Raw genomic sequence first — 27953 nt, 5'->3', positions numbered from 1 at the left:
GTCACTGCAAAGGGCAAAGCCTTCTGAAATAGCAACAAAGTTGTGCACAAACCACTTTGCGGTCCGCATTTGGTTTCAGCCAGCTCCAGCAACTTGTTGCAATGACGAAAATCAGCTGGGCTTTCCTGTCCAGTCTGGGGAGGACATCCACCCTCTGAGAGGCTTCCAGCTGAGGCGACGATGGCACCCGTGCAGAGTGCAGAGGAGCTCGGCCAGCAGTGCCAGGCGATGAGAGCAGGGGAGGATGAGGAAGGTGGCAGAGGCAGCGGGCACCTCCGCCAGCTGCCAGCTGCAGCAGGTAAGGTGGCGGGACCGGGCACAAGCTGTTGCTGATCAGCAGCACATGTGTAGCTTGCAGGGTGCGGGAAGACAGCAGCAAAGCCTGTGGACTTGGACACACACCGTCCCAGTTCCTAGCAGTGTGAGGGGGGAAATAGCAAGCAAGGAGGGAAACACCGTCTACAGTTTTGAGTGGTGACATATGCAGTACTTTTCCCTCAAGCCCTACTGTTCATGCATGAGTTGTCTGCTGTGTAAATCTCTTTCTTTTACGAGGATCAATTATCTGAGTAACCAGGGGACCCAATGCATCCAAGATAAGATAAGAGTGGTGCTTCAATCCATGCAAGCTCAATTCATTCCCAGGAGGGAACTCCAGGAAGGCCATGTGAGAATCGCACCTGCTTGTGTAGAGGGAGTTTTTGGGATAGGGTGCCAGGGGCTCCCTCCTATTTCTTCTATCCAAGTATTTCATGAAGAAGCAGGGTTTCCATGCTGACACTTAGAGAAATTAACTGCAGAATTTCTTCTGAAAAAGATTTTCAAGTGCTGAAGCTAAATTTCATAACTCCACCTTTGCTGTCCCACCCAGCAGTGTTTGCAAGTCACACATGGTTTCGCATCTCAAAGCTCTTCTGCTGCCAATAAGATCTAGTGAAATGGCCCACAAATGTGACTTTTCTCACACAGAAGACAGCTGTGCCCAAATGGGAAAGTATCACTGCAAGCCAGAAATGACTGTGATGTCAGGAGCAAGTTTTGTTCACTTAAAAATGAATGAGCTGACTGAGCCATGCATACTCAGTCACCACAGGCACAAATGCTTTGTTGGAGTGCAGTAACAGTCAGTCGAGCAGCTTCTACTGACAACTGGGAGCAGAGGAAACAGAGGTTAATGAAGAACAGAAAGCCAGTCGGCAGGCAGATGTATTTAACATTACCCTAGGGTATGGGGGAGCAATGCACATTGTTACAGGATGGCGTTATCAAAGGGAAGCACAGCAGTTGCAATAACCTGAGACTGAAGCTACTGCAGCATGAGAGCTATAGTTAAAAGTGGATGAGCAAATTACACACTTGGCCTTACCCTCAGGAATTGAAGCAGTAATCTGAGAAATTCACTAGGAATTAAAGGAAATTGTTGATTCTTACTGGAAAATAAGAAAACACCAGATTCCATTGAATGTACTGAAGAGCCAGGCTGCCTGTTGACATAATAAAAATGCATGTCAAAGCACTAAGAAAGGTGCTCAGGCTCTGCATTGCACTCTTTCCATTGATTCTAGGATAATTTGCTCATAAAATATCAATTTTATTCACACAATACATTCTCCAAGCTTACAATGTATAAAGCACACAATATTTCCCACCATTGTAGGAATGAAGGTGCATGAAAATGCGCAATACATTAGCTTCCTTCTGCCCCTTCTTTTTTTTAACTTCAGTTTAAAAAAAAAAAAAAAAAGCTTTGGGTTTTTCTCTCTTGCTAGCAAGAGTTATGTTTGTTGAACAGTTATGACACTACCTGGCACTGATGCTATTTTGGGGTAAAATTAATATTTTATGACAATGTCCATCTCTAATTGTAACATAACTTCATCCCAAAGCAGCATTTTATTTCTTCCCATAGGGTTTTGTAGACTAACGATTTCATATCCCACACCAAACTTCTAGATAGATGGCTAGTTCAAAGTTATCCTAGATCATGTAAGTAGTGTATCTATTGAGCAAGTACTGGTTCTAAATAAATCTCAGACATTAGAACAGATCAGTGGGGTAACATATATCTCTTTACACTGCGCACTTGCATGAGATAGAAAATAATTATGACAGTGCAGCAAAGATCACAATGGCATGAAAATGGGAAAATCACCTTTGATGAGAAACAAATCTACAATTTAATTATGCGGTGATTCCCAACATATGCTATTAAATATTTATGCTACAGAATCATGTGATCCACATGCTACTTATTAGCAAAATGCTACCCTGATGACATTTTGGGGAATTTTGAACACTATTTCCTCGTCAAGGCAAAAATTTTGGCAGTCAATTGGCACTCAGATGCAGAAAAAAAAAAAAAAAAAAGTTCTTAAAAATAGCTTAAAATTTTCAGATACAAATGCTGTATTTTTAATATTTATCATGGGCAAAGTAGATGTCCTTGGCTCAGATCATTTATCCATAATGCCCATTAAGTACAAGTGCAAACCAAGTTTTGCCTTTGGAAAGAGTGTGCTTGAACAGAAGTAGAAAGGGGCACACCCTTTTTAACTTGGCCCCATCCTGTCCCATCAGCAGCACACTCAGCTATACTGCAACTGTTCTCGGTCTCTTTTTCAGGAACAAAGTATAAACAGTTCCAGAAAATGTTCTTGAAGACAAGTTTGTTTGCCAAATAGTGCTGCTATTGACCTGAGTAACAGTTATGAAAAAGCATTTTGTTTACATGGGAAAACTAAACAAGAGACTTTCTAATCACTTGTCACATACCAGTCACACACTGGTTAGCCACAGGGCTTGTTGCAGGCAGGAGAAGAAACCTCTCTCTTTGGTGTAAGCCACCACAAAAACAGATTTTCCCTTGGGCTGTACACCACCGTACACTTTGCATGCATCTCCTGAAAATGAGAGGAACAAACATTTTAGGATAAAGGAATAAGGGATAAAGCTAAAGAAAAAGACAAAGAGAGGAGGAAAGAGAGAGAGAAGGAAAGAGAGAAAGAGAGAAGGGAGGGAGGGAGGAAGGGAGGGAGGGAGGGAGGGAGGGAGGAAGGAAGGAAGGAAGGAAGGAAGGAAGGAAGGAAGGAAGGAAGGAAGGAAGGAAGGAAGGAAGGAAGGAAGGAAGGAAGGAAGGAAGGAAGGAAGGAAGGAAGGAAGGAAGGAAGGAAGGAAGGAAGGAAGGAAGGAAGGAAGGAAGGAAGGAAGGAAGGAAGGAAGGAAGGAAGGAAGGAAGGAAGCCTTTAACTGCCAGAAACATTAAAAATGACAGCTAAAGGACCGTGAGTACAACTACTGTAACATGCTCTATATTGAAACATTGAAGCAAAATGTATCCTGAAGTCAAAGGGAACTTTGGAGACAGAAGAGTGGATGTGAACACAGTGAGGCTGTGGGTGGTGCATTTCAGCAGTGACAACACTGGGTCATCTTTGCTGTTGTGGTTATTTATGAGTGCTGTATACAGGCTCTTGTTCATCACTGGTGAAAATGCATAGCTGATGTTGCTGACTATGTGGAAAAACAGGTTTTTTTGTAGCCGAGAACTTGTTCCATCAAATAATGTTACTGTGCACTTTGTATTTGTTATAGTTTTCTTAGCAATAGTAGGAGGCATTACTTTCAGAGCAGATTATGTATAAGCAGCCCCAAACAATTCCTCATTACTCAGTGCAGCCCAAGCAAGTCAGAAGGTTGGATACCCATGCATTAGAACCTTCTTTCCACTCAGAGGTCTGCTTTAGCTACAGTCAATGGCTACTTCTATACCACTGTGAACATGTGTCACCAGCAAGGATACCAGCTGACACAGTGAAAAACAAATGTGAAGACATTTACCAAGCTGCTTTACTTGGGGGATGCTAAACGTATGTATAACCTTAAGTCACACATACGTTGCTTCTCTAGCAACTCCCAGGTGCCCAGGCTCCATCTCCAGCCTGCACAATCTCTCTCAGATTAAAAACAAAAACAAAAAAACCCCACCTCCATTGCACTGCTCTGAGGGACCAGGGGTTGAGGAGAGGACACAGTGAGATGTAAAGAATAGTGGTGGTGGCAGACTCCTTTAAATATTTGTCTTGGCACTGCCATTTTGAATAAGGAACTGGAACCATACCAGAGAGACGGTTGCACATTTAAAGAATTAAAAGCTGTGCAGAACACAGAGTTCAAAGCATAAATAGGAGACACTACCCAGGCTGCTTTGTTTCTGCTGGAGATCCTTAAAATCAATTTCTGTTCCTGTTACTTAATAGTTTTCTGTTGCCTGGAAAAAGATAATAACATTTGTGGGTGATAAAAGTGATGGGTGAATAATAAATGGGTTATATCACTGATTTAAGGAAATTTGGATGGCCTGACCTATTGACTGCAAGTGAATACCATGTCTGAGGCTCTCCACAGCTAACTTTAGACATTTGCATCTGAGCAAGCAAGGGATTCCTTTTATAGTCAGTGGAGAGAAGTAGGCATCTTACCTATTTCAAACATCTAGAAGTGCCTATTTTTTTTACAAATAGTAACAAAAGAAATCTAAAGATGCTGTTTATTTCTCACAGGGAACCTGAACTTGTCCTCTGTCCTTTAACAAAGCCAAATGCTAAGTAATTTTCATTTGTAGTTAGGATATAAGATGTCAGGCCAGTAAAAAGGAAAGGCACTGAGTGCCTTGGAAAGAACTCAGTCAAAAAAGAAATGGGTGGTGCTGGAGAGTAACCAGCTGCAAATGAGTTTCTGTGCATTGCTGTGACAATCATTTGATGGGTATGGAGAGAAATCTGCATTAGGAGTGGAAGAGTTATAGAAGACTCTCATTTGGCACTGTGCAACTACAACAGAAGCACTGGATCCTGTTAACAGTTTAATAAAGAAGTTGACAACCTGGAGAGGGTTCAGTGAACTGGGTTTTGAATGCTTAAGAGACTGGGAAACTTATGAAGACTCACAGGCTAAGAAGATTATCCAGGAGATATCTGTGGGATGACTTGATGACAGACTATAATTTTTGTACATATTGAATAAGGGTAAGTGAAGGCAAATGGAGAATGAGATCTGATGGCTGTAATCTGAAGATGCAGAAAATAGGGTTAGAAATAAATTACAGATAACTTAAAATTAAAGCAATTAGCCACAGGAACAATGTATGACTTAAACGCATTTTAAAATTTTAAAATCAAAGGTAAATATCTCAAGTGCTCTAATTAAAATAAGAATACATTTAATTGTGTCCAAAGTGTTATGTTCCTGTTAGACTAGATGACCAAAGTGATCTCTATTGGCTTCTTACTATTTAAATAAACCAGAATCTTAGGTTAAATCTTCATGGGCTGTTGTTGTAAAATGCAGAGATGTCAAAACAAGCACAGATGTCAGCACTGGGAATTAGCCTGGATAGAGCACTGTGAAAAAAATTAACAATCTCACTTCTAATACCCAAACATCAATTCAGCAGAACAGTCTTGTATCCTCAGCCCTGATTTTCAGTCAGGATATACTGGACGGGTATGTTTTCCAGAGCTAGAAATATATAGTCAGCAAACAAGTCGAAAAATAGAAAGGAAGAGGGTGGGAGGAATGGAGAGATTAGATTTTACAATAAAATGAATATTGCTAGCATAACTTGACATAAGTCATGTACATAACCCACTGCCTGGAAAGGCTGTGTTTACCCTATCAACGAAGTTGTCCAAGGCCAGGCTGAGATGGGGCCCTGGGCAGCCTGGTCTAGTGTCTGATTTAGTGATCAGCAAACCTGCCCATGGCAGAGGGTTTGGAACTTGATGATCTTTGAGGTCCTTTCCAACTTCTATGCTATTCTATGATTCTATACTTCTAGCTCTGTCCGTAATCAGTGCCATGCTCATGTGCATGCAAAATCATGCATTTTTCGCCTGTCTCTTGCCTAGCTGGCTTGTGTCAGAAATCGTGTGCCAGCAGGAGCAGGGAAGTTATCACCCCGCTGTAGCCAGCTCTGGTGAGGCCTCATCTTGAGTACTGTGTTCAGTTTTGGGTCCTTCACTGCAAGAAATTCCCTGGCGGCATGACTTATAGTCAGGCTTATACTTATTAAATTGTCCTATGCTCTGAAATAACTCCTGTGGACTGGCTGCAGGGTGTGATGATGGCCTTGTGCCACCAGGTCACATCCAGGAATTGTTAGCAGAGTTCTAGGTGGCATGGGGCAATACTATGCCAGAGACTGTGCCAGCAATTTAATAGGATTCATTGGCCCCCTTCCAGGATTGGGGCCGGGCTCTGGCATTATTTGTTTTAGTAGTGCAAACATCCTGCTGGGGTTGCTCTCCTCCTCCACTTGCCTGATTTTCCTTAGAAATGTAATAACCTCTGTCAAATGGAGCTGATTCTCGCCAACGCGCTCAAAATTATTGGCAAGGACCTTCAGGCAGTCAGCATGAACAGAGAACCTTAATGTCTTAGAAAATAAGCTAAAAATAAACAATCTGTGTATAATTTTCAGTTATACCATATAACAGGAGAATTAACTGAACTGTGGACTCTGTTGTGCTGCAAAAGCTACCTCTCCTCAGGCACATGTGATTTCTCCAGCTAAGCAGGAAATCAGAAGTCAGTCTACATTTTTCTTAGCTGTGTTGCAGCCAACATCATGGTGAGGGGAAAATCATGCTGGGAGAATGAACAAGACCAACAACAACAAACTGAAATATTCCTCAAAGTCTAGGGTGCAAAAGGCTTCACAGTTAGTAGAACATGATCAGTGAAATCTATCTTGTAACAATAAACAATGAATCGTAGTTGTATAAAATGAGTTTATTTTAAAGTGGAGGTTCAAAGGCATATAATCTCCACTTAGTTTATGTTTTTGCCATCTGCTCTTTATTCTTAACATTGAGGTTGTCCTAAGTATGTGAAATATCTGTTTCTGATATTCCAAAAAACGATGAGCAAAGCCCATAAAGTTTGGAAATTTGTACCTCGGGGATTGGTTTCCCTTGAATATCCTGGCTGTATGCATCAACCTTGGTATGGCAAATTAAAAACACTGATATCTGCAGCTGTCATGGCATCCTTAAGTGAAACAAAGGAATTAATAAGTGGCGAAGGATTATTTTATTACTTATTCAAGTCAAGGTTGAACCAGTTTGGGTGAAAGATTATTTCTTTCCTTACCTTGAGAATGTCTCAAAGCAAAAATTGTTTTCCTATCAAAAGGTTGCATTGTCAATGTTGCCTTTTGTGAAGATATTCTGCAGAAGATTTAATTATTTAGAGTTCAACCAAAACCTAATCGACTTCAGATTAGGGATATCAGAAACTTAAATGCATTAAAATTAAAGAGAGTGTTATAGGAATTAAAAATTACACACAGTCATATTTAGCATTGTATACAGCTACTGCTTCTGGGTTTGTTTGTACCTAATTGTTTTGCCTAAAAGTTACAAAAAATGTTTAATACTGGTTATATCTTATGTTTAGTACTGACTGTGAGTGCTGTGAAGTCACACTTTCAATTTCTTTTTCCCTCTTATTTCAGGCTGTGGAACATTTACTTTACTATCTTCTGCCATTGCTGCTGTAAGTGGACTTCTAATGGGTTATGAGCTGGGCCTTATCTCTGGAGCTCTTCTTCAGATGAGTAGCATATTAGCACTCTCTTGCAAAGAACAGGAAATTGTTGTGAGTTCCCTTCTTTTTGGGGCCTTATTTGCGTCACTTACTGGTGGATTCCTGATTGATCGTTTTGGAAGGAGATTTGCAATCATTATTGCATCATCTCTACTTGTGATGGGAAGTCTGATTTTACTGCCCCACGAATCATATGGAATACTTATTGTGGGACGAATTGCCATAGGTATTTCCATATCATTATCATCAATTGCAACATGTGTGTATATTGCCGAGATTGCCCCACAGCACAGAAGAGGCCTTCTTGTTTCACTGAATGAACTCATGATTGTGATAGGAATTCTCTTTGCCTATATTTCAAATTATGCATTTGCCACCGTATCTCACGGCTGGAAGTATATGTTTGGCCTTGTAATTCCATTAGGTGCCTTGCAGGGTATTGCCATGTATTTCCTTCCACCAAGTCCACGTTTTCTTGTCATGAAAAATAATGATGAAGCTGCAAGAAAAATACTGGAGAGGCTACGGGAAACTTCAGATGCTACTAAAGAGCTCACTGTGATCAAGTCTTCCCTGAAAGATGAACATCAGTATAGTTTCGTGGACCTGTTTCGTTCAAAGAACAACATGAGGGCCCGAATGCTGGTAGGGCTTACACTAGTCTTTTTTGTGCAAACAACTGGGCAGCCTAACATTTTATTTTATGCATCAACTGTTCTGAAGTCAGTTGGGTTTCAGAGCAATGAAGCTGCCAGCTTGGCTTCTACTGGAGTCGGAGTGGTTAAAGTGGTCAGCACAGTTCCAGCCACAGTTTTTGTGGATAAAGTTGGAAGTAAAACTTTCCTGTGTATTGGCTCTTCTGTTATGGCAGTATCGTTGGTCACTATGGGGTTAGTGAACCGTAACATACACATGAATTTCACCAATATCTGTAGAAGCCAGTCTCCAGAGGATACCTATCAGGGTCCAGGAAACCTCACTGGTGTCACCAATGGGAGCTTCAAGGACCTCTTTTCTAGTATGGCTTTACCAGAAAGACTCTTATTCGACATACAGAGAAACCTTGACGTCACCAGGACAGGAGAACTGAACAGGACTACTCCAGCAGGAGGCAGAAGCATGATGGGGTCTCACACAGAGAATGGGGAGGTTTCTGTTGTCCTGAAATGGGTCTCGCTGGCCAGCCTGCTTGTTTACGTTGCTGCATTTTCCATAGGTCTTGGACCAAGTAAGTGTTTCTTTTCTCTGATTCTTTGTAATTACTTATTTACAAGTAAGTTAGGTGCTTGGATGACATGCCCATCAGGCAGTTTCCCACATGGGCAAAGTAGTATTTTCTGCTTATGTGCACTGGTATTATTACAGATTATCCTGATGGGCCTAGAGTGTGCCTTTTACAAAGAGATCCCACCCACTAAAATTATTGGATTTATCTAATTTATCTAGAACTAATTGTTCACCTTCAGTGAAGCTAGGAACTGGTATAAGACTTGTACAGAAAAGTTTCAGGGCTCCTGTCAGTCTTTCCTCCTCATGTTCTGATATTTCTTTACACTGGGAAGGTTGAGATGCAGACATTTACTTCTGCTAACCCATAAACCTAAGACAGTGAAGAGCTCTTGGCCTCTGCAAGTTAAGGCACCATCAAATCCATGAAAAGGTGGCGTGCCTGAGTCCAGTTGAGGATCTGACCTCCTGACTGTATGACAGTCTTCAGATATAGTGGAGAAATTTAAAGCATCATAGTTAGTGAGCAAACTTCAGCAGCATCATCATTGCCACCTATGCTGAAACAGCACAAGTGGAAGAACGTGAAAGAGGGCTGCTGTGCAACCTTCTCCTGAGGAGAACATTTGTGCCATTTCCAGGTACCAGGAGCTAAATCTCTTCATTCTGTTTTCTTTCAGTTTGTTTCAATAGCAAGTGCATATTACTGTATTTGAAGGGGTTGATTTTTTTAATCTATGCTGCAAAAAAAACCCCACATGCACAGAGTTCATTATCTATTAAGTGACTTTATGTGCTCCTGTGCTCTGGCTCAAACCTGACTTGCAAACACACTGTACGTCTGCTGCACTATTACAGTAAAAACTTTCACAAGAATAAAGCCCAACAATTACAGTAACAGCAACTCCCCTGCAGTATTTATTTATTTTAAACATTGCTCACTGGGAGAGCTGTGTGAGATAAACATTCATTGCCAGGACAGCAAGCTTGGCTTTGTTATTGCAGTGTTGTTCCCTCTCTTGCAGACTCTGTGGGGACTGATCCTTTGTTCAGCGACACAAGCTCAAAACCAGGGCTGCAGCCCTGAAAAGAAATGTTGCTAGAGCTTTTTCTTGGGTGTTTCAAACACAGAGTTAACGACCCTCAGGGCAGGGATACAGACTCATGCTTGGAGTGCTGCTGCAAGCTACTTTCCTGTTGACCTGGCTGTAACTGGGTTCCTGGTCATTTGGGCTGGTCTGGTGTGACGCTATTGATAACAATGCCCGTTTCCCTGATGGCTATGGAAACCGAGGTGTGTTGCCAGGCTAATCTGAGAAACCTTTGAGGCCATTGTTTGTTTCCTGACCTCTTTCTTTACTGAGAAAATGCCCTCAAACAGCAAACGGGTAAGAACAGGCACCATCTCAGCTCCAGATTGAAAAAATCATGTAGGATAAAGCCATGGTCTGTTTGTGTGAAGTGAAGCACAGCAAAGTGAAGTGAAATGAAGTGAAGTGAATGTAAGGTCCAGGAGAGGTACGGGCATTTCCAAATGCAGGTACACAGAAATACAGCGCTCATTCTAAACTAGCAATGTATAGAAAATGCAATGGTAAGATAATCAAGAAGTTGTTGGAGTCTACAAATGTTCTCTTGGTTCTCTTGTGGTTACATAGGCTGAGTTGGGGAGGAGGCCATGGTTTGTGTCTCATACGCAGCCTTCAACATGTGCTACTTAGAGTCCAAACACCTGTATTTTAAAAGCCTAGATTTCTTATTCTTACTCTGCCTTTTTTAGTGTGAAGAATAACAGGGCAGGCTAGCCTCTATAAAATAAACAGTTTTAACATGTTCATGTTATTCATCTCAGTCCAATTTGTGGCCTAGACCAGACTGTTTGCCATCACCTGTTCTGCTGAGGGAGGAGGCATCAAGGCTCTGGCACTGCTTTCAGTGCTCACTGAGCCACAGCTGGGTGATGCTTTGTAGGCTGAAGTGCTGCCAACCCACACCTCTGGATTTTCTGTATTATTGTCTCCTATGCATGCTGGCTAGGGTGGTGGCAATACTGGGGATGTGTGATCTACAGATCTTATCAGGCTTTTTTGGACAAATTGCATAGAGGTTCTTGTGCTTTCTCTCCACCCTACTGGACCATTTCTGGAACAAATTCAGCCACTTTGTGTCCTTGCTGCGTTCTTCAGAGATAAACAAGAATCTGTGTAGTGCCATTAGGAAAATGGTGCATCCTTCTTAGGGCAGATCATACAACTACCAACTTGTTATAATTTTTTTTCCCTTCTTTTTCTGGGATTCTAGTCAAAGAGCTAGTTACTGTCCAAATGTGCACAGCAAACATTTGTAAATGCTGTATTTTTCCATTATTTAACATTTATCTCCAAATTAGATGAAGTAGATGGATTAATAAATGAAACATACACTAAATGTATTCACTGCCATTTATCAAAGCACTCAGGAAACACACTGATGAGTGTTCATAAATGGACAGCGAGAGATAAAAGCCATTTTTGCATTACAAAAGAATTCACAGATCATTGAGATCTGCATAGTCACTTTTTTGTTTACAGGGTGTTCTGTGTTTATATCACTAACCCTTAGGCAAGATGAAAGGAGAATTTCTGCTGCTCTGTTTTGGATTTATTATGCTTGATGAAATGGGATCTATTGCTTGTTCACACTCAATTTCACACAATCTTAAGGATGTTTTGTAGGTACAGCAAATGAGTGTTGCATCATGCTGCAGAGCAGCACATACTGTCTCTTCAGGGGTGTTTGCAGAGAGCAAAGGGATCTTATCTGCCAGCTAGCCTTGTCTGACTTGCCTTTTTCTGTACATCAGAAAGGTCATATGAAGATGAAAGGTACTTACAGAGACTATGAGAAATCTCAGTCTACATGAAGAGTGAAGAGCACGAAGGTCTGTCTCTGCACTGCATTCCATGGCTGTCTGCAGAGAGGCAGGCTGCTGACACCACTGGAAATCTCAAAGAAGTAGACTCACCATGGCTTGCACAGGGAGCTGTGAGTGCAGGCAAATGAGATGAGTGCAGTGCAGAGGTAGATCACCAATTTGTTACTGAAGCTAAAAGCTAGGCGTGACCCTGGAAATGATTTTAACATAGAGGAAACACAGAGAACTTCTATTCAGGGCCATGTCTACATGCGGCACAGATTAAACTAGAATTGCTGTAGGAATGAGGAAAGCCAAACTCCTGGAGTAGCAGATTTACTTTAAAAAAAAAAGAAAGAAAAAAAAAAAAAGCTGTAAATGTTGGACATCTTGGAAATGCAAAAGGCTTTTCATTCTTAACAACTGTAGAGCACCTTTAGCCTTTCTGAAAAAGAATGAGTATCAAGAACTTCTCAAGAACTTCAAGTGCTTCTCTCCCTGATGTAAAAAACAACATCCAGATTTAGGTGTTGGATGGCACTTGTTTACCAAAGATCTGATCCTCTGTCCTCATCTGCTGCTTTTGCACCATTTAGGGTCAAAAACTAAATATCATGCATGTGTGGACAACTTGCCTCCACATTTTCTCATACATCCACAGATATCTTTGAAAGCGTAAACCCATGTCTTTGCACTGGATGATCTCATCAACAAGTAGGTGAAAGATAGATTGTAGCACTATGCACATTAATACAGAAATGCAGTCTGCCCTGGAGCTAATCCTCTTTATCCTACAAAAACCAGAAGGGTTCCAGCAAGTCCTGTGGTGAAAAGCAAGTAACGTTAACTGAGTATGCACCCAAATGGCATCTTTTTCCTAGGCCTAAATTTGTTCTAGCACATAAAAAGTAACAATAAAACAGGACTTTGGTAGTACGTCTTACATGTAACGTAGGAGCCCTGCATGCAGTTCAAGGAAGGAGGCCCAGTGCTGCTCACAAGTTATTGGTTTTTTTGTTTGTTTGTTTGTTTGGGTTTTTTTATTTGCTGTGGAGTGGGGAATGCTTTAATTGAGAGACAGATGTTGAATGCACGTATTTGGATTGGATGTAAAGCGCTAGTGTCTTGCTCAGAAGAGCTCTTTCCTCCTCCTCTGCTAATCCTGCATAACTGCAAAGGTATTTATGCAGTTAGCCAATGAACTTCAGCGCAAACTTCATCAGCTCTGTGGAGGATGTGAATGCAAATCAGTGGAAATACCTACAAGTGGGACTGAGAGGAATTGTCTTTAGAAGATCCATCCTCAAAACCATGTAGATGCATAAAGTCCATAGGTACTTATCTCTTTGTGGTACTGGGACATAACATGTGCTATTACTACTTATCCGTGAGCTTTGTGCCGCTCTTCAGAGTCCAGGGATGGACTCTCAGAGCTCTGATCTTGAAGGGCATCACAGGATCCTCTTCTAGGAGACTTCGCAGATCTGCTGGGATGCCCTGACCCTGGCATTCAAAGCCCAGATGGCACACACATAATTCTCCCAGGGCAGACTAGTCCCTGCATCTGAAGGAAGGTCTTCTAGGTCTCAGGGCTTGGCACAAAGGAAAACCCCAAAGGAAAAAATAAAAGAAGTGGTTTTTTTATCTATATATATTTTTAGTGGACAAGTAAATGCATAATGAGGCTAAAGGGAAGATAGAACTTACAGTAAACTTTGTTTATCCACATAGCTTTTATAGCCCCATCAAAACTCCTTTAAGTAGCTGCTTGTAGAACTTTGGTATTAATATCAGCTGAAGAGTGGAATAAGTTAAATATGAGGTGCGTGGGATCCAGATTTGAGCATCCATCTGATACTGGAGCAGGGAAAGATGGCAAGCTACCAAGATGCCTTTTGGTTTCTAGTTTTACACAGTTGAAATTCCTCCCATACAAGAGTCTGCAGTTTCATGTCCTCTGGTACATGTGCCCCCAAGAGTGAGCAGTGACCCTACTTTTCAGCAAGCCCTGCTGGGATGCACCATCTCCATGCAGCTTTCTGTGTGGGGCTGTCAGCCCCACGAAGAACAAATTCCAATGGGGACATCAGTGAAGATAAGCTCCTGTTGAGAACAAAACTTAAGAGCAAATTTTTATAGATGAAGCCCTAATTTGAGTTGACAAATGCCTGTTACTAGTTTAAAGCTGGGAAGATTTGCCCTGTTGAGTGTATCAGAGTTTAATCAATGCTTTAAATTATTTAAATAATTAATTTTTTTTTTTTTTTCCTGAAAGGGAACCTCTACCTTGCTTGGACATTTAACTGATATGTGAGCCAGATTCCTCAGATAATTAGCAGAGGAAGATATTCTCTCAATCTATGGGGAGGGTTTCAGATCCCTGCTCTCTGACTTCTTCTTTGGAGCAGCCCTCCTTTCCTCAGTGGCTATTGAGGGATTTTAGGGTGCTCAGGAATCTATATTGGACTGTGAGATTACATTCCCATGTGAAACGCACCTGTTTTGTCTATATTTTGCTGTGAATTGTTGACATCTTTCAAATGCAAAGTTTTATACCTGTGCCGGGGACAATAGGGAAGATGGAAGAATGATGGAAGTTCAAAGATTCTCAAGAAAAGTGAAATCCGTGGAGGTAATGAAGGAAATAATTCCTTTTTTCAATCTATCTCTACCCTTATTCAATTTTATGTGGCTGTCTTTCTTTATATACTTTATTGTATTAGACAAGCCAAAACCCAGACCTGGAACATTTCTCTGGAAGTCCAGAGAATTATGCTGGAAACAGATTTGGTCAACTGGACTTTGCTTCTGTGATTTTTAGATGAATTGGCTACCTAAGTGAAGACATGATTCATTAGCGTGGTTAAATGCAAAACCTTTTATGTCTTTCTCCAAAGTTATATGTATCTCTAAGAAAACCCAGAACAGATGGTTTCACACATGATATTGAACAGCCCAGGGACCTGACCACAGAGGTCATGTCTCCTGTCATGTTTATGATCCAGACTGTGTAGGGCTGTTTTTTTCTCTATAACACAATGCTCCTGGACATATACTAAGCCAATAAATGCTCTACCAGAAACTAGAAAACCTTGTGGATGAGAGAGCCATCACTAAGAAAATGCTAACTCTCAGTTGATTTAGTCAGTTTTCCCTATTGTTTTGGAAGCCATATGGCCTTGCACTAACTTGGAAAACTACCTGGAGAAAGATAGGGGTGGCTACAATTCACATCAATATCTGTGGTGTTAGAGCAGTATTCCAGGTTTCTACAAAACATATGGCTATTGTCCTAATTTATAGTGTGCATTAATTTGACATTAACAGGCATTCATGCTCAGCATTGCCTTGCATGACATTTGTTTGCAATGCTTTATTTTTGAGCTTCTACATTTTGCAGAGCATCTGTGGCTCAGCCTTATATTTCACAGAAATGAACAGCATTGGTTTCACATTGTTTTGTCATTTGCTCTGGAAAAGAAGATAGCAGTGGGGAGTATACCAAGTGCTCAAAAATAAGCAAATGCTTAAATGCTTTCTTGGATTTGAACCAGAATAATAAACCTGGAAAATGGCAATGTTGCACTGTGAATCAGTATAGAAAGTCTTATTTTACTTAATTAAAAATGGTCTTGGATTCTTTATTTTAAGCGAAGATTCCTATCACTCTACATTTGTACTGAATCATAGTTTAATGCATGCATACATGTGGTTTTAATATGACACCTCTAGAATTTATCTGGTTCATTATTCTTGTGTTATTCAAACACTACTTTGTGCGGCCTTTATTTCACACTGTCTGCACCAAGCTGCAGTAGAAAGACAGACATACCACAGTGAAAAATAGAGGAAGAATTGTGAATTGCCCACTCATCCTACTTCCTTGTCCTGGACAAGCTTTATCTACATCCTTTTGTTAACATGACACTTCATTGAAAAATCAGGTTGTGTCTTCATAGTATGATTAATAGAAGTGAGGTGCAAGCCAGTTAAAGATAATTTTGGATAGCTCGATGTTGAATTACTGAATTTCAAATTGCAAAGGGGGGTTCTTTAAAATACCAGCCAAATGGATTCATTTTATCTAACTTACTGGGATTTACAGTTCTGGGAGGCCTTTTTAAGTGTGAAAAATTTCATTAGGCAAGGATGTTTTTGTATTACTGAAGCATGGCAAAGCCAGCAAGAGTTTCTCCTCAACTATTTTAGAGCTCAATTTCTGCAAGGAACAGAATAGTCTTGTTTAACCATTACACTGAAATTTGGCTGTACATTGAGGTGCACAGTTGAAAACTGGGAAGTCATTTTCACTGGCTTTGTTTCTGTTTCACTGACTTTGTTATGTTCATTATTGTACTTTCAAGAAGGTGAATGAGGGAGTCTCTTTTTGACCAAGGGCTTTTCATTCCGAAAAACAGAATTTTCAGAATGGATGATGACACCATGCCCCAGCATGGCATATTCTTATGCCTCCTCATTGACTGTGCTTCCATTTTCACTTGCTGAGCACAAAATCTGGCCTGAAGAGAACTGTCTAGAAAAGATAGATGGCTACATATCTTTTGACATAGTATGTTGGATTAAAACAATAATCAAACTCAATATTCTGATCTCAGTGCACTGAATTACATAGACATGTCTCTGCTAATGGTTTTATGTTAATAAACCTAGAAACACCAAGAAACTACTTGGCTTAAGAGGAACAGCTGTCATGCTTAAAATTATCCATACCAAAGAAGTACCTGTTCAATTCAGGTTAGTTAGTAGCTGCTGGCCAAAATAAGTGCTATATCTTCAAAAAATCTGCATAGTGAATACTGCTGGGATGCTAACTAGTAACTGAACCTAGTAATTTGTGTTTGTTCCATTAAGACATTATCTTCAGCTAAGTGGTGCACTGTCAAAGTGAATCTAGCATACTATCATGTAGGAGTTTTCCTGCATTCATCAAGGCTGTCTATTATCAACCATATTTGCCATTCTTATGTTGAAGGCCAAAAGTTACATCTAAGCATTCAGTAAACAATAGTGGCCTTTGGTAAACATATCAAAGATAATGAAAGATTTTACGTTAGTTTTCCTTGAGCGTGTTCTTGCAGGGAAGATCATTGTTACAATGGGATCTGTGAAAAAGTTCATAGGGCATATGTCAAGCTTCATAATATCCAGTTTCCATGGAGAGAAGGGGCTGGGACAAACTTTTAAGAGGCAACCTTACCCTGGGCCAGGTTTGTGAAAAAAACTAGAACTGTAAGAAGGATTTTGAGTGCAAAGACAATATTTTATTTCACTTGTAGAGGCCATCAAAAAAGCATGCATTATAAACTATGAGAAAAATATATACCAACAAAGTAAAATTGGGCCACCACATAACTTTCAGTCAGTGCTGAGGAAGGTGGAGACTAGCAGACAAAGTGCAGGATGGCCTGGTGGGTAAGGCACTGCATGGAGTTAGGGGATGGTTCTTCATTTAGGCATCTGAGTTCCTGGACCTTATTGAGTTATGGGAGGAAACCATGGAAGATTTCCTCAAAAGGAAGGGGAGCACAAAAAGGCACCCAGTTTCTGTTTTGTTTGAAAATCTACTCTTATAAGTGAAGGAGCACTGAAAGGTGTCATGTGATGGGTGAACCCAGAGTCTTCAAAATTCCTCCTTGATCCCTCTCTCCAACACAAACCAAAGCAAAGCATGAGCAGCAGTGAATAGAGATGGACTGAAAAAATGGACCACTGTGGTCCTTTCAGTAAATAAGTCTTTATTTTAGAAGGCTTCTTACCCCTTCCACTGGGAGCTTTCTGAAGTGTGTATACAAATCTCTATTTTGCAAGAACAAGAGTTTAAATTTCCCCCAGTTGTTATGTCCCAGCAGCACTTTTCTGTTACGCACCTCCCAAGGTCCAACATAGGTCCTCAGACACTAGAAAAAGAGGTTCATTTACCCCCACCCAGTTGGGTAATTTCTCCCCTTCATACTTTTCAGAAGTGAAATATGTGAAAATGCAAATTAATTCATGTTCAGTTTTCTTGTGGATTAAGGCCTCTGGCTTCTGCAATCATTCCTCTGCAAATGCCTTACAGGATTATCCTGGATTCAATATTCTGAACAAATAAACACCTCTAAGCAGGAGTACACATTTCAGTTTTTAATTAAAAGACAATTTTCAATGACTGTATGTGATTTATTATAGTCAATCATGTTATCTCTTGAAAGATTGTTTTCATGTTTCCCTCTTCGTTTTTTTTTTCCTTTCTGCTTGCCTTTCAAACTTTTCTGTCTTGATGGGTACATATGAGTGTCTACACAACAAAGGATGAGAGACAGAGATGCTGGATGTGAAATCCATTTGCAAACAGAATTGTCATCTTGTATGCCATCTTAAATCTGTTTCTATTGGGGGACCTGAAAAGAGGTGTAGATAATGATATACCTGTCTACACTAGAGCTATAATGTATCCTTCTAACGCACTGTTATTGGTTAAGATGGGCTCCAAATCACATTAACTGAGACAATTCCACCACTCTTAGATCCTTATACACCTCTCTGTTCTTGACTAATAATCATTTGGGTAGGAATCACTGATAATAGAAATGTCTTCTAGTTTTCAGCACCTTTGAAACTGCAAGCAGATGGACAGTAATTGAGTATCACTGAAAATGGACCTAGGAAAATATTGAACTGCTTGCATGAAACAGGAAAACACATGCTGGACAATATGTATTTTTTCAAGTTCACGGAGATTAAAATTGCAATAGTAAATAAAAATATGTGTGTTGAAATACAAGTTTAAAAGCAAAATCACAATGGTGAAAAACAGTTTATGGGAGAAAAACACTGGGAGAAAATCAGAGGTGATGCACGTCTTGCTGCCCTCCTCCTCCAATGGCCCAGGCAGTAGGGGAAGGAGACAGTGCATTAGAATCACAGTTTCTTCCCCAAGACCTTCCTGCAGTTTGAACATGAACAGGAGGAGGCAAGAGTGAAGGATGAATTCCCTCTAACACTGGGAGGCCTGTTTGGGTCATCATTCAGTGATGCAAATAGTTTGATAATTATTTTTTTGTACTCTACTACATCCTCAGAGATCAAGCCCCATTTGTATTACCATATGATACTTGAACCTAAAGGGTTAACCGTTAGAAATAGAAATGTACTGTATCAGAAGAAAAGATGAAGAATTTAAGCTCTGCCATACCATGCTGGCTCCTTCATATCATCAGCAGTGCTAGGCCTCAGAAGCTGTAAAATTGCTTGGAGAGAAGCATTGAACTTTACAGCACCTCAAAAGCCATAGAATGAGGTAGCAGCAGAGATGGGATCCAGCAAGAGGTATGAGATCAGCTGTGGATTCTCCTGGCTTTCTGTCCCTCAGTAGTAGAAGCACTCAGCTCCCTTCCATGTGGACACAGAAGAAGCAGATACTCTGCTGGCTGCTCACCTGCTCTCCGAATGAATACAGCTTTGCATTTTACTTTGTATTTGCCAGCTATTAGTTTTGAGCAGCCTCTTCAATCTCACGTTCTGAAGCAGAGCCATGGAGACAATTAGCTTTCATCAAATAGATGCAGTGTCTGCTTTGGTCTCTGGCAAAAAAATGTGGGCAGAATTTTAGTCCAGAAACCACATGCGTGAAAATCTCAGGGAAGGTCATGAGCCTGGAAAAACTTGTTGTCTTGGTAAAGACACGTCCTTTGAATTCCTTCTTCTCATGGCAGCTCCACAGTTGCTTGCTTGCATTCTTGCTTAATTTTATTAATTTGTTACATGTTCTTAGAGGGCCTGCCTGCATTGCTGGTAGGATAATCCCTTCCTCCTCTTCACTTGGATCTCTGGTTGCTACACTCCTTCCAGAGCCTTATGTACTTCTGGCTACTTCCCTGCTAAGCTGTAAACCCCCTTAATCTCGTTCTAGGGTTTGTACCTCAGCAACTTGAATTCTTTCAACAATTTCAACAGCTGCTTCTAAATTTCACCACATAGAGCTTGTTCTCTCAGAATACAGGTACAGGAAAGGAAAAAAAATGCCAAGCAGCAAATGAATAGCAATGGATCTAATATTTCATTAATGAGAGCTGCTGAGCAGTTTCCAATTTGCTTCTGCCTCCTGGCAGGGATGAGGACAAAACAAGGACATTTTTCATTCATGCATCTTGAATGCTGAGTAATCTCAATCTCACAGCATTGCTTAGATATTCTCACTTTTCTTCTTCTCTGAAGTAAGTCTGAGATTTTTTAAAAATTGTTATTATTGTTTATTACTTACCGCATAAATAGAATAAGGAAGAAAACACACAAGGGTCCAAGACACCTCTTTACTTATGGCCGTAAGGTTAATCTTATTATATTTTCTACATCAGCTCAAACAAAAGAGCTTCTCAAACCATTACCCATCTCCAGCTACAGCCAGCAGCAGATGCTGAGGGAACATATAAAAAGAAGGCACCTGCAACATGCACAGCAAGTCTTTCCAGGTCTTTGAGAACGATGCTGGAGATTTATTTCTACTGTTGTTTGACAGTCCTGATGGATCCTTTTCCACACACATAGGGAAATATTATTTAAATATCCAGCATTTCATCATTTTAACTCAATAATAATTTTCGCATATGAAGCATCCTGTGCAAGCCAGTTTTGCAGTTAATATAAGCATTGGCAGGAGAAACACATCCTCCTGTCTCCCCTAACAGCTGTTCCTGCTGACTTCACTCAACTTTTCCTGGTTTGTGTCTTTTAAAAAGCAACATAAACCTCTCTCCTGCTTGCATTCACAATGTTATAAGCTTCAGGTCTATTTCCCTCCACTGTTTTCTAAGCTGGAGTTCTCATCTGTCTAATTGCCGTGTTCAGAGCCAATTCCACAGCTTTCTATGTGGCACTTTATAGCTCTGAGCTCACCAAACCTGCACACAGCACGTCCAAGTCAGGCATACGACATTTATGGGAGGCACTACTGCATTTCTAACATCTTTCTTCACTCAGTTGTTTTACTGTGCTGAGATATTTCTTTTACTTTTATTCAGTTTTATCTCTCTTTTAAGCCTCTAATCAGGTAACAAACATTCTCCATACCACCACTAAAGCACTCACTCCAATAGCCCTGTTATTTCCTTACAGAAATCATGCTTTTTCTAATACTGTTCTCCATTTGAAACAAAATATTGTGAGAGGCTCTTTTCATTTCTAAATAATTTTGATTTTGATTTTGAAATATTACAGCCAGTAAAACAGAGCATCTTTGGGACAGTTACACCTTGAACAATCTGTTCAGCTTTAAAACACAATACATTTTTATTTTCTCATTAATTATCAGGTAAATTGCGATCAGGTAACTTGCATCATCTATGCCATATAAAAGGTAGGCCCAGCAATGTACCTCGTCTTGCAGTTTATGCAGTCTGAACAGGAGTAGCTGAAATCTTCCACCACCATCATTATAATTATTATTCCTTTACAGTCTCTTGTACTTTGTATAGAGATAAATGTCCCAATCCGCCAAATGACTGTGTTGTACCTGCATCCTCTGCTCTTCCCATGTGGGTAAGGAACTTCAGTGCTTGGAGTTTCTGTGATACTGGAACAGTTAAAATCCTTCTAATGCAGATCAATGTTTTCATTGAATTAACCACATCCACAAACCACCAGTGGGTGGTTTTTCTTCTCCGGATTTTGCCGTAAGAGATCACTCAATTGTACAATTTCCTCACAGGTCAGTGAGGTGAGTGCTACATGCAGCCTCTGCATGAACAAATCCTCTTGCACAGAGACTCCTGCTGGGCTCTGAGCCTCACTTCTTATCCCACCTGAACTGGAAGGCACCAGCTCTTTCTCCATCTATTCCACCAACAGCAGCTGGGGCTGCTGAATCAGTCACTGAAAACTGTTGTGTGTGTGCAGTGTGGTTCTTACTGCAGTGTCTTTCTGCAGTAATGCTGGATTCCCTAGAAGACAGAGAGGTGGTGGTGGTGGTGGGAGGGGATATTATTTGGACCCTGGTTTCAAACAAGGGCTGTTTTCTCCTGTACAACGCAACTGCTTAGGTTGGTGGGGGCACAGAAGCCAGTTCTCTCTGTGGAGACTATGGGAGCGTGCAGGTTAAATTTCTGAGGGCTGCATGCACACGGTAGCAGCAGCCATTGTGACTGGAAGCAGAGCCTAGTTCCCGGCTCCCCAGGAGAAAGCCACATCCCTCTGTACCTACAGCAGCTGCTGCTTTTTGGCAACAGTACAAATAGTAAAAACAATCCCGGGGAGGTGCTAAAAGCTAAGAATTGATCGTTATCGCTGCCTCAGCTTGGGGAAGGGGATAAACAGAATGTAATAAGTCTCAGATTTCTACAGTTGTTATTTCTCTCGGGGAAATAAACCTTTCCACTCTTAGCCAGTTAAGAGGAGGTCAGAGGCATGCCAGAGGAAGCAGCTACCATTAGCAGACATGAAGAACAGATCTAGTAAGCCTGCATGCACAAAATGGATTGTTGAAATGATAATGGCTAAGCACTACTCTAGCTGATGCAAAAGCTCAAGAATTTTGGTTTCTTAACAGGAAAACATCACGTTTTAGCCCCATAGATGAATCACATTAAGACAGAAAGGTACAACCTATCCTTGCAAAAATGCATGGTATTGGAGCTGCTGCAGCATTTCAGCTGTGGTACAGTGCAGCCCCTCATGCTCACCCAGCTCAGGGTTTGTCCCGTTAGCAGAAATGGAACATGGTCCATCTTCAGGGCCTCTGCAAGCAGGCACTGTCAAGTGCTTGAATGCAAGAAAGCCCTTGAATGAGCAAAAACAGAGCAAAATACCCAGGGAAAAGGTTTATTCCTATCCCTGTCATCTGGAGATGGCTTGTCCCCTGCAGAAAACGAATTTGAATTATTTCAGAATCTATTTTAACCCTGCACTATGAATATTTTCTTTGCTAGTCTTGGTGTATAATCAATTTCTCCGGTGTTGATCAGCTTCTGGCTGTAATAATATCCTATGGTAATGAAGCCCACAGGCTGGTTACCTACTGCTAGAAACAGTGTGTTGCATCCTGCTTGCTCTCTGTTGCTCTGTGGCTGGCACTTCCTGCAGTGATGTGTTGTATCACTGTGGCTAACGATCTGTGCTTCAGCAGCCCTGATGCTGAAGCAGCACAAAGCACAGCAGCAAGGTTGTTATGCATTGCTAAGGCTTGACTTTTCTCAGGAGCCAGACAGCTGGCCTGACAGTGAAGAATACCTGCTTCAGATGCCAGGTTTCTTTTTACTTGCCCCTCCCCTTCCTTATTTGTAGAGACCACATAGAACTTCAGACTAAACCATTTATTTAGATGAAAGTTAGCTTTCTCAGCAGATTGTATTGAATTTGCTGTGATTCAAGTCAGAAAACAGAAGTCTCTCTACAGCTTTCTCTGTATGATGCCCATGTGTCTCTGTAACAGCATCAGGCTCTTATGCATCGTGGTCTTGAATGCTGCTCCTATACCTGGGCTAATATCACCACTGTGCTAAGAGGATCATAGCATGAGAGGGAAGCTCTCTCTGTAATTCTCCATAAAACTAACTAATTAAATAAATCTGAGTCAGCTCCAAAAATTATTACTGAATTTGAAACAGTGGTACAAAGAGATCTAAATTTGAGATTGCTGGAATCTACTCTGTTGAGTTAAGGCTCAGGTTTCTTTCCCTTTCAGTTGGTCTTTTATAGTCTCCTCCACAGAATTTTTCCTTTCATACCCTTGTCACTTCAGTCACAGAAGAACCCTGCAATCATCCAAAGGGACAACACAGCATTACACATGCTTGGCCACAGAAAGTCAAGTTTCTCAATATAACTGTCTGCCAAGTGTGTGTCTCTATCTGTTATCATGCAGAAAACATGTATCAAAGAACCAACCTGTAATGTCCAAGGGCCTGAGGATATAGTTTGTCTGCATGCACCTCTCTGCCCTTTTGCCGGTTGTCTGCTAGCCTATGATTTCTCCACAAAGCAACTTTGAGAAAACGCATCTTATTAATGAGCTAGAGAAGTTGAGTTGGTTGTTTTAATCCTTGTTTTAGTAACGAGGAATGGTGCAAAAATGTGGTGTCGTTGTTTTTTTTTTTTTTTTCTTGCCACCAAGATTGCTATTCAGCCAGCTCTATATGACTGAATTAATTTTTTATCGACCAGAAACACAAGCACTGAGGTCACTCACATTATGCTGTGATATGAAGGAGCCAAAAATCAGGATGTCTGCCTTAATTTATCCCTCAGCGATCTCACTGATTCATAGCAGAGAGCTGGAAGAGTGAACTTCCCTCAGCATGGTAGGCTGATTTATAAGGTGGAAGAAACACCCAGTGCTGCTCCGAAGCCTAGGATTACTTTGGTTTGCTGCCCCAGCTGCATCAGCATTATGTCACTGAGTTGTTTATAGTGCTCCCTTCCATGAGCAGATGTGCTGTCTGGGCTCACTTACTTTCCAGCCTTTCCTATTTCCCAGGTAATGTCTGGAAGGTGACAATGTTCCCATCGCTGGTGTTTCTCAGGGTGGGCCCTCATGGGGCTGGGCCCATGCACGCCAAGCATCCTCCAAACTACCTTATTCTGCCAGGTGGCTCCAACTGAAGCCATCTGAAGTAACAACAAGTCATCCTTTCAAAGATATTTTACTTTTTTTTTTCTTTCTCCATTTCAGTGTCTTGGCTGGTCCTGAGTGAAATTTTCCCTGGTGGGATCAGGGGACGAGCCATGGCTTTGACATCTAGCATGAACTGGGGAATAAACCTTCTCATTTCCTTGACATTTTTGACTGTCACTGGTAAGATTTCTCTGTGTTCTCTCGCGCTGATATTCTCCTCATCGACATAACAGAAGTCTCAACTATGCAAACAGTACTGCTGAAATTGCACCCACTGTGCCCAGGAGACAAACTCAAAGACTTACTTGGGTGCTCTATGTTAGTTTCCTTCATACCCTTCTGAGTCTGCCTGTGGCAATTCTGTGTCTCCCACAGGCCATTTTTAAAAAGCCATTTCGTTAGTAAGATGAAAATATATGATATTTAGGATTTAGCCCTGCTCCTTCTGAAGCCAGTGAAAGTTCTGCTCTATATTAAATCACAGCTTTTTGGATCAGACATATTTTTCCTCAGGAAAACAAAAAAAAAAAAGAGAGAACATCCTGTAGAAATCAACCTCTTTTTTTGCAGGATTATCCTGACTTTAAGGAAATTTCATTTAGAAAAAGGTGTCTTTGGAAGGTGAAAGTGTTTCATGTTTTAATACAAGAAAGTAGACTGTCATAGTATAATTTATAATCAAGGGAAAGCCTTAAATTCCAAGTTGGAAATTCATTGATTGGCAAATATTTTTTTTTCTAATTTAATTTCATAGGAAGTATTGCAAATTTTGGTTTACAACCTTTCTCTGAAGAAAATATGGGCTGAAAGTCAAACTATATGAGAGAACTGAGATTCCAAATTTACTTTAACTCTGCATAACTCAGCAACAGATGAAGAGGCAGGCAAGCAACTGTTATCAGACCCACAAAAAGTTGAGGTGATTTCATCCTGTTAGATATATTTTTAAATTGAATATTTAAATTAAGTGTGATCTATGACTAAAATGAGTTTCACATTGGCATTTTCTGAGAGAGAGAGGGAGAGAGGGAGAGAAAAAGTTCTCTTTTACCAGAAGTAGGGCAAAATATGCCAGGTTAAATTCAGTGTGTCTATATTGGCACTTTAGCTTCTTCAGAAGAAATTTTTCCAGTTGTCTACACTTGTGACACTTTGGTCTCCATCACAGAGCAGTCCTGAACTGCTTTTCAACAAAACCAAATGGGAAAATGCACCATGAATGCTCTCTATCTGCCAATACGTGTCCAGATCTTGGACCACACTAGAGCTAAGGAGATGTTCCTGAAATCAGATGATGTGCATCTTGAATAATAGTTGACCTGGAATAACTTTTCTGCCATGAAGCACTACTTGTTAATGCATACATAGCCATTGCTTTGGTCTCAATTATGGTGAACGTAGATCCACAGCAACTTTGCTGGTTTAGCAGATGTAATCTGGATTTCTGAAAGTGTAACTATATGCAATTACAAGTTCCTAGTCTGGGGTAGAAAGGCAGAATCGGAAAATCTGTCTTCAGACAAATTTATGTGGAGGTCAGTATGGCCAGCAAGTATATAATGTGTAAGATAGCAGTTGGAACAGAAGCTTCAAGCTGCAATTTTTAGCTCGTGATACAACTGACAAGTGTCTCAGCATTCTGGTCTAGTTTTAACAGGGAAGAACACTAAGGACCTGTCTATACAGAAGCGTGTATGAGGTGAGATTTCCAACAACATGACAGTAGTGGCAGAGTCCATTCCTTCAGCCTGAGGTCCTCTTTGCCCCCTTAAACCCAAAACGACAACAACAACAACAACAACAAAAACCAAACCACAAAAACTTTGAGTTTTTAGCTGGCTCCATTAGGAATTATCTTTGGGTCTCTTTTTCTCTCCCAGAAATGCTGGGAACTGACAGCCTGGTGGGATTAACTGAGACAACTGCCACCGTGTGAAAAATGCTCTTATTGCTCCATGAAAGAATTTGCAAAAAAACCAGACATGGGTGGAATTTCAAGGCGCTTGTGACCCCCAGTGCCCTGGCATGAAACAGCAACAATGGTTGCTCACTGTTTCTATCCAAAGTGACAGCAAACAAAATAAATCAATGGGTTTATGCTAAATGGGTCAATATGAGTTGCTTAGTTGTTTTTTTTTTTTTTTCTCATCAAGACTGAAAAAGCAAAAACATTTCACAAATGAAAAAGCCAAGAGTAACAGCCTGTTTTCTAACATCTCCTTTGTGTTTGGGGCTGTATCCTATAGAAAGGTTGCAGCAGAAAAAGTAATATTTGAAAATTGAAGAACTCTTTTTTTTCCTTTATAGAGCTTATTGGCTTGTCCTGGGTGTGTTTCATTTACACAGTAATGAGCCTAGCATCCCTGGCTTTTGTTATTGTGTTTATACCAGAGACGAAAGGATGCTCATTGGAACAAATATCCATGGAACTGGCTAAAGAGTAAGTACAAAGCGTGACTGCATCCCCATGGTGCCAGAGAGACAAAGCCTCCCAGAGATGTGTACCAACAAAACGGGAATACAAGCTGATATTTTTTTAGAAAAGTCATGTATTTTCAAGGCTTGAGCTTGCACATGCTAATCTCTCTGGCAAAGTAAAAAAAAGTAAAGCTTTGCTGTTGTTGTGGGAGGACTGACCCAGAAGGGATGGTGGTTTCCAGCAACACTAATAACTGCCTGACTCCCCAGCACATTTGCTGAGTGGCCTTTTGAGGAGGAGGGAGCCCTGCTCTCCCACTTGGGCTGTATGCCTTTGCTTGCAGTTAGGAAAATGGAAGGACAATGACCCTCTCTCCAGTACTTCAAGCCTCCATGTAAGTTTGGGTAGCTTTATTAGATGGGGGCTTTTTGCATGTGTTCACTGAATCTGGTGGCCCTGTGGACTCAATTTTTATTATCAGTGTGATGCTCATAATCTCCCCATCTTTTTCAGTTCTTTTTAGTTATTGAATATATATATATATGTGCATATATATATACATAAAAGCAGAGTCCCATAACGTGTTCAAAGAGGATGTGTGCCTACTTTTTTACCAGCCCAAAACTAAAAGACAGCATAGCTCCCACACTCTTCTGGCAGTGGCCCAGGGCATGGGCCTTGCAAAGCCTGTAGGGGTGGTGGTGGTGATTGGGGGCAGTCCTCTCGTGCAAAGTGTCCCACTGACTCTCAATAGCAATTTTTTATTATTTATTTATCTTTTTTTTTTAATTATTTTTACTTTATTCTCCAGTAAATACACAAAGACCCCCTTGTGCTGGATGAGCCAGCGCAGGGAGAAGCTGGTGCCGGTGGAACTACCCAACAGGGAGAAAGAACAGTTCTACTAGAGCTGAGGCAACCAAGGCAGCCTTTGCCAAAAGACTGACTCCGAGAAAAAAATACTGACACTACAATGGGACAAATGGTTTCTTTGTTATACACAAGATAATCTCTCTCTTATTTCTTAGTAGACCTTCTTTCAGTGGTAGTTTATGGCCAGCATTAAAGATTGTTGTAGTTTGTAACTCACTGGAACACCAGGCTCCATCTGTTTCAAACCAGAATCCCTCACCTCCCCTAGGTTACTCTGACACACAGGAGGTGCATGGAAGCCAGAATGCTGTGCACAGTCCTTGTTATCT

At 40.9% G+C, this 27953-nt stretch overlaps 1 protein-coding gene across 1 annotated transcript; it reads left to right on the top strand.

The window, feature by feature from the left end:
* Nucleotides 1-27840, top strand: SLC2A12 (solute carrier family 2 member 12). Its single transcript, XM_048936756.1, has 5 exons — nt 1-298; nt 7514-8833; nt 24390-24512; nt 26640-26772; nt 27563-27840. The coding sequence occupies exons 1-5, from the start codon at nt 181-183 to the stop codon at nt 27657-27659; spliced, it is 1791 nt and encodes a 596-aa protein (XP_048792713.1). The 5' UTR covers nt 1-180; the 3' UTR covers nt 27660-27840.
* Nucleotides 27841-27953: the final 113 nt, after the last annotated feature.

This window comes from Lagopus muta, chromosome 2 (genome assembly GCF_023343835.1).
Source record: "Lagopus muta isolate bLagMut1 chromosome 2, bLagMut1 primary, whole genome shotgun sequence".
Classification (NCBI taxonomy): Eukaryota; Metazoa; Chordata; class Aves; order Galliformes; family Phasianidae; genus Lagopus; species Lagopus muta.
Note: the sequence above shows the minus strand (reverse complement) of the source record. Positions and strands in the feature narration are given on the sequence as shown.

What these genes read in the sequence shown, in the direction of transcription:
- SLC2A12 (XM_048936756.1), top strand. Translation starts at nt 181, where the DNA reads ATGGCACCCGTGCAGAGTGCAGAGGAGCTCGGCCAGCAGTGCCAGGCG. An exon ending in CCAGCTGCCAGCTGCAGCAG is followed by an intron (nt 299 to 7,513) that starts GTAAGGTGGCGG and finishes CTCTTATTTCAG; the next exon opens with GCTGTGGAACATTTACTTTA. An exon ending in TCCATGGAACTGGCTAAAGA is followed by an intron (nt 26,773 to 27,562) that starts GTAAGTACAAAG and finishes TTTATTCTCCAG; the next exon opens with TAAATACACAAAGACCCCCT.